At 38.7% G+C, this 7,369-nt stretch overlaps 2 protein-coding genes across 3 annotated transcripts in view; both read left to right on the top strand.

Annotated features, from left to right (window-relative positions):
* Nucleotides 1-7,369, top strand: part of LOC133657056 (cGMP-dependent protein kinase 1) — a 634,377-nt gene that overhangs the window by 110,294 nt on the left and 516,714 nt on the right. The window lies entirely within an intron of this gene.
* The window catches only part of LOC133657055 (phosphatidylcholine:ceramide cholinephosphotransferase 1-like), a 12,028-nt gene continuing 9,834 nt past the window's right edge, over nucleotides 5,176-7,369 (top strand). Inside the window, exons 1-2 of the mRNA XM_062057942.1 lie at nucleotides 5,176-5,966; nucleotides 6,050-6,167. Coding sequence (XP_061913926.1) covers nucleotides 5,350-5,966; nucleotides 6,050-6,167 — 735 coding nt within the window. The 5' untranslated portion in view covers nucleotides 5,176-5,349. The remainder of the gene's footprint in view (nucleotides 5,967-6,049; nucleotides 6,168-7,369) is intronic.

Here is a 7,369-nt window from a genome sequence, read left to right as displayed (position 1 = left end):
CCTGAGGGAACTCTCCTGAAGGAATCAATAAAGTACTATCTATCCATGCATCCATCCATCCATCCATCCATCCATCCATCCATCCATCCATCTATCTATCTATCTATCTATCTATCTATCTATCTATCTATCTATCTATCTATCTATCTATCTATCTATCTATCTATCTATCTATCTATCTATCTATCTATCTATCTATCTATCTATCTATCTATCTATCCATCTATCCATCTATCCATCTATCTATCCATCTATCCCTCTCTCTCTCCCCCCCCCCCCCCCCCTCTCTCTCTCTCTCTCTCTCTCTCTCTCTCTCTCTCAGTGGTTCTTATCCTTGTTTGAGGTACCGAACCACACCAGTTTCATATGCGCATTCACAGAACCCTTCTTTAGTGAAAAACATATTCCAAGTAACAAAGACTTACTTTAGAGCAGGGGTCACCAACGCGGTGCCCGCGGGCACCAGGTAGCCCGTAAGGACCAGATGAGTAGCCCGCTGGCCTGTTCTAAAAATAGCTCAAATAGCAGCACTTACCAGTGAGCTGCCTCTATTTTTTTAATTTTATTTATTTACTAGCAAGCTGGTCTCGCTTTGTCTGACATTTTTAATTCTAAGAAAGACAAAACTCAAATAGAATTTGAAAATCCAAGAAAATATTTTAAAGACTTGGTCTTCACTTGGTTAAATAAATTCATAATTTTTTTTACTTTGCGTCTTATAACTTTCAGAAAGACAATTTTAGAGAAAAAATACAACCTTAAAAAGGATTTTTAAACACATATACCTTTTTACCTTTTAAATTCCTTCCTCTTCTTTCCTGACAATTTAAATCAGTGTTCAAGTACATTTATTTTTTTTATTGTAAAGAATAATAAATACATTTTAATTTAATTCTTCATTTTAGCTTCTGTTTTTTCGACGAAGAATATTTGTGAAATATTTCTTCTAATTTTTTATGATTAAAATTCCCAAAAATTATTCTGGCAAATCTAGAAAATCTGTAGAATCAAATTTAAATCTTATTTCAAAGTCTTTTGAATTTCTTTTAAAATTTTTGTTCTGGAAAATCTACAAGAAATAATGATTTGTCTTTGTTAGAAATATAGCTTGGTCCAATTTGTTATATATTCTAACAAAGTGTAGATTGGATTTCAACCTATTTAAAACATGTCATCAAAATTCTAAAATTAATCTTAATCAGGAAAAGTTACTAATGTTCCATAAATTATTTTTTTTTTTTAGCTAGTTTTTCTCTTCTTTTTTTCGGTTAAATTTTGAACTTTAAAGAGTCGAAATTGAAGATAAACTATGTTTCAAAATTTAATTGTCATTTTTTTCGTGTTTTCTCCTCTTTTAAACCGTTCAATTAAGTGTAAATATCATTCATTATTAATAATAACATAGAGTTAAAGGTAAATTGAGCAAATTGGCTATTTCTGGCAATTTATTTAAGTATGTATCAAACTGGTAGCCCTTCGCATTAATCACTACCCAAGAAGTAGCTCTTGCTTTCAAAAAGGTTGGTGACCCCTGCTTTAGAGTTATTTGGTTAGGGTTAGGGTCAGGGTTAGAGGGTTAGGATTATAATAAGGCCATGCCAAATAAGGCATTAATAAGTACTTAATAATGACTAGTTAAGAGCCAATATGTTACTAATTTGCATGTTAATAAGCAACTAATTGATGGTGAATATGTTCCCCATACTGAAGTGTTACCATGTTTTTTTTACTGGTGCACAAAATGAACCGTGCACGAACATCACCTTGTTCAAACAACAAAACCAACACAGTGCATAAACTCACAACAAATTACACACCTGCAAATCAGTCAGCTGTTGCCGTATCCGTAATACGGCAACAGCCGTATTACGGATACGTAAGTTAGTTAGTTAGTTAGTAAGTTTGTATTTACATGATGAGTCGGGTGTGTTTTGACCTCCGCCGAACACCTGAGGCCGACTCACCGGACCCCTAGGGTTCCATCCAACCCAGGTTAAGAACCACTGATCTATATGTTTGATGCCGTGACAAAGTAAACAAACAGGCCAACCTTGACCTGCCATCAGTGACATGTAGATCTGCATAGTTTTTGTGGAGACATTGAAGACCCTGGGCTAATGGCAGCATGTACAAGTTGAACAATAGAGGTCCTAGTATTGACCCCTGTGGAACCCTACTACGCCTCATAGCCATTTGTTCTGGGACAGATACATAGAATCTCCTGTTCTCAAGATTGGACTTGAGTCAGTTTAGAGCAGTCCCAGAGATCTCCACCCGTCTGTGTTCAGGGCCGGTGTCATTTGTCACCTTATTCAGAGCCGTCTGTGGTGTAGTGGCACCTAACGCCCAATTTTACAGTATCAAACATATTGTCAGACAGGGAAATGTCACTGGAGACAACTTTTTCTAGGACTTTGTGCAAAAAATGGCAGGTTTGGTATGTGGTATCAAGAGTACTCTTCTTTAAAACATGATGACAGCAGTTTTAAGGCCTTAGGAAATGTTCCAGTCTGAGGTGAAATGTTACCTAGATTAGTGAATTGTGGCAACAAACCGCTCAGCCCAGACCTTGATGGACTCAGACTGCGGATGATCGCTTCGGCTGTTCTGTCGGCGACAGGTGTCAAATGTGCCAGCTCTCTAGCCGGCTATGCTTCTTTTGTACACGCTTTATTAACTCATTGTTTCGAGTAGCATGGGGCCATTTTATTCGATTGTATTGTGTAAAAATGATAAATAAATATTCTTGTCTTAACTCTGGTCTTACAGATGCACTTCACATACAGTACGGGCCAAAAGTTTGGACACACCTTCTTCCATTCAATGCATTTTCTTTATTTTCATGACTACTTACGTTGTAGATTGTCACTAAAGGCATATTATGTCAGTGTGTTAAAATGCTACAATTAAACTAAAGCAGAAGTTGACTAAAGGTTACTTAGGTTATGGTTGAAAGAGAAACACATTCAATAGGAATCCTAAATTGATTATTCTGGAAAAATAGGCCTCTTAAGTCCCACAAAACAGGATTTTAAAGCCAATTACTTTGCTTGTTTTGTTTCAACGCGTTTTCTTTATTTTCATGACTATTTACATTATAGATTGTCACATCAAAACTATGAATGAACACATGTGGAGTTATGTACTTAACAGAAAAAAAGGTGAAATAACTGAAAACATGTTTTATATTCTAGTTTCTTCAAAATAGCCAACCTTTGCTCTGATTACTGCTTTGCACACTCTAGGCATTCTCTCCATGAGCTTCAAGCACACCTGTGAAGTGAAAACCATTTCAGGTGACCACCTCTTGAGGCTCATCGAGAGAATGCCAAGAGTGTACAAAGCAGTAATGTGGCTATTTTGAAGAAACTAGAATATAAAACATGTTTTCAGTGATTTGACCTTTTTTTGTTAAGTACATAACTCCACATGTTTTCATTCATAGTTGTGATGCCTTCAGTGACAATCTACAATGTAAATAGTCCTGAAAATGAAGAAAACACATTGAAGCTTTTGGCCTGTACTGTATGCCACTTTTTAATGTTCCTTATTGGTGCAAAAAGGAGTTGACTTATGTTGGTAATCACTGTAAGTTTGTTAACGAACTAATAAACAGTTAAAAAAACAAAACAAGCAAAGTAATTGGCTTTAAAATCCTGTTTTGTGGGACTTAAGAGGCCTATTTTTCCAGAATATTCAATTTAGGGTTTCTCTTTCAACCATAACCTAAGTAGCCTTTAGTCACCTTCTACTGTAGTTTAATTGTAGCATTTTAACACACCAACATAATTACTTCACAGTTGTTTTTTCCCCTCCATAGTAATCTACACCAAGATGCTTGTTGACTTCTACTTGCTGTTTCGCAATGTGTCACGGGTGTAAAATACTCCAAATAGCGGAACGTACCGTATCTGGTGCAAGTGCAGCGACCAGAACTGTTTTGTTGACTTTGCAGCAAATGTCTTGAGTCGTGTAAAAGTCACGTTTTTAGAAGTGCTCATACATCAATGATCAAAGTAGTAGATTAGAAATAAACTGGTTTTTGTATTAGAACAGTGGTTCTTGACCTGGGTTCGATGGAACCCTAGGGGTTCGGTGAGTCGGACTCAGAACACACACACCCGACTCATCATGTAAATACAAACTTCTCCCTATCGGCGTATTACGGATACGGCAACAGCAGAAGTCAGACTGATTTGCAGGTGTGTCATTTGTTGTGAGTTTATGCACTGTGTTGGTTTTGTTGTTTGAACAAGGTGATGTTCATGCACGCTTCATGTTGTGCACCAGTAAAAAACATGGTAACACTTTAGTATGGGGAACATATTCACCATTAATTAGTTGCTTATTAACATGCAAATTAGTAACATATTGGCTCTGAACTAGTCATTATTAAGTACTTATTAATGCCTTATTCGGCATGGCCTTATTATAACCCTAACCCTCTAACCCTGGCCCTAACCCTAACCAAAAAACTCTAAATTAAGTCTTTGTTACTTAGAATATGTTCCCCTAGTGTCCAAAAAACTCAAAATTAAGTCTTTGTTACTTAGAATATGTTCCCCTAGTGTCCAAAAAACTCTAAATTAAGTCTTTGTTACTTAGAATATGTTCCCCTAGTGTCCAAAAAACTCTAAACTAAGTCTTTGTTACTTAGAATATGTTCCCCTAGTGTCCAAAAAACTCTAAATTAAGTCTTTGTTACTTAGAATATGTTCCCCTAGTGTCCAAAAAACTCTAAAGAAAATCTTTGTTACTTAGAATATGTTCCCCTAGTGTCCAAAAAACTCTAAATTAAGTCTTTGATACTTAGAATATGTTCCCCTAGTGTCCAAATAACTCTAAAGAAAATCTTTGTTACTTAGAATATGTTCCCCTAGTGTCCAAAAAACTCTAAATTAAGTCTTTGATACTTAGAATATGTTCCCCTAGTGTCCAAATAACTCTAAAGAAAGTCTTTGTTACTTAGAATATGTTCCCCATACTGAAGTGTTACCAAAAACATATAACTTTGTCTTGAATATTCACTAAAGAAGGGTTCGGTGAATGCGCATATGAAAGTGGGGGGCTCCGTACCTCCAACAATGTTAAGAACTGTATTAGAATATTAGTTTGTCTCCAGTGCTGTTCTGTAGTGATTACAGTCTTCATGCATGTATTTGCTTCCACAGGTGTGCAGTATTTGAGGTGGAAGAAGAGCCCAGAAAGGACTTCCTGTTGAAGCTGAGGGGTTCCCCCTCCCCGGGCGCCCCCTGTTCAATGCCCCGCGAGCGCCATGTGCCAAAGCTGGTGTGGTCTTAACACAGCTGTTTAAGACCCAGCCCGACCTCGTGCTTCTCCTCTCTCTTCATGATGAAGAAGGTCGCGGCGTGGTCGGCCGAGGACGTCGCCGACTGGCTGAGCAAAGAGGGCATGCCGGAGTACGTCGACACCCTGCGCCAAACGGACGGCGCCGGCTTGCTGCGGCTCACGCGGGCGCACTTCCAGACGCCGCCTCTCCTCCTGGTGTCCTCGGACGGGGGTCAGCAGCTGCTGGAGCGGCTGGAGACGCTGCGGATCGAGACCCACATAGAGGCGCATAAAAACGGCCACGCCAACGGCCACGCCGGCGGGCTGCCCAACGGCACGAGCGCGCCCCTGAGGAATGGCGCGGTGCGCTCCAAGGACTGCAGGGTGGAGATGGTGCACATCCCCATCCCTCCCATGGACACTTTGCGCTCCTCCTTCCCGCCCGAGTGGGGCAAGACGGGCGTGGCGTTTGTCTACGCGGTGGTGTGCTTCGTCACCACCACCGTCGTGATATCGGTCGTCCACGAGAGGGTGCCGCCGAAAGAGCACACCCCGCCGCTGCCGGATAAGTTCTTCGACCTGTTCGACCGGATAGAGTGGGCCTTCTCTATCTGCGAAATCAACGGCATGCTGCTGGTGGCGCTGTGGCTCATCCAGTGGGCTCTCCTCAAGCACAGGTCTCTTTCAGATTTTCCCTTTTTGAGCTACTTTTGTCTCTGCACGCGTTGACTTTCACCGTCTTTTTTCCCATTGTTTCCAGGTCAATCGTAGGCAGGCGGTTCTTCTTCATTGTGGGTACGCTGTATTTGTACCGCTGTATTACAATGTACATCACCACTCTGCCTGTTCCCGGGATGCACTTCAAATGCTCTCCAAAGGTACAGTGCACAGGACTATTCCACTACATTTTAACATTGCTAAGGAGTGCAGTGTTTCCCATAAACTGCCAAGATACCTGGGGCGGTGGGGGCGTGGCTATGGGCGTGGTCACCATGACATCATCGAGTAATTTGCATAATTTACTACAATGATATGATTTTCTCTAAAAAGCTCAAAAAATGTATACTTACTAATTAATAACAACAGTTTTGTTTTAAACGTCCATCCATCCATCCATTTTACAATATAATTACAACACTTTATGTACATATTTATATACAGATTTGAACAATAAGTTATTCACTGAAATATATTTATTAATTGTGAAGTGAAGTGAAGTGAAGTGAATTATATTTATATAGCGCTTTTCTCTAGTGACTCAAAGCGCTTTACATAGTGAAACCCAATATCTAAGTTACATTTAAACCAGTGTGGGTGGCACTGGGAGCAGGTGGGTAAAGTGTCTTGCCCAAGGACACAACGGCAGTGACTAGGATGGCGGAAGCGGGGATCGAACCTGGAACCCTCAAGTTGCTGGCACGGCCGCTCTACCAACCGAGCTATACCGCCCCATTGTGGTTCTTACAAAAAATATATCTTATAAAATATAAAAGCTAAAATGTCTCTTAAAGCTCTGCCCCTTTAATTAGTGCACAGTAATACACCAACTTATATTCTTGTCTTCATGAAAGAAAGGAATCTATATGTGTTAAACATGCTTGCATTATCTTTAAACACCTTTAACTTATTAACAATATTAACTATATGTGTTAAACATGCGTGCATTATCTTTAAACACCTTTAACTTGCTAACAATATTAACTATATGTGTTAAACATGCTTGCATTATCTTTAAACACATTTAACTTGTTAACAATATTAACTGTATGTGTTAAACATGCTTGCATTATCTTTAAACACCTTTAACTTGTTAACAATATTAACTATATGTGTTAAACATGCTTGCATTATCTTTAAACACATTTAACTTGTTAACAATATTAACTATATGTGTTAAACATGCTTGCATTATCTTTAAACACCTTTAACTTATTAACAATATTAACTATGTGTTAAACATGCTTGTATTATCTTTAAACACCTTTAACTTATTAACAATATTAACTATATGTGTTAAACATGCTTGCATTATCTTTAAACACCTTTAACTTGTTAACAATATTAACTATATGTATTAAAC

The sequence above is a fragment of the Entelurus aequoreus genome, linkage group LG09 (assembly GCF_033978785.1).
Source record: "Entelurus aequoreus isolate RoL-2023_Sb linkage group LG09, RoL_Eaeq_v1.1, whole genome shotgun sequence".
Taxonomy (NCBI): Eukaryota; Metazoa; Chordata; class Actinopteri; order Syngnathiformes; family Syngnathidae; genus Entelurus; species Entelurus aequoreus.
Note: the sequence above shows the minus strand (reverse complement) of the source record. Positions and strands in the feature narration are given on the sequence as shown.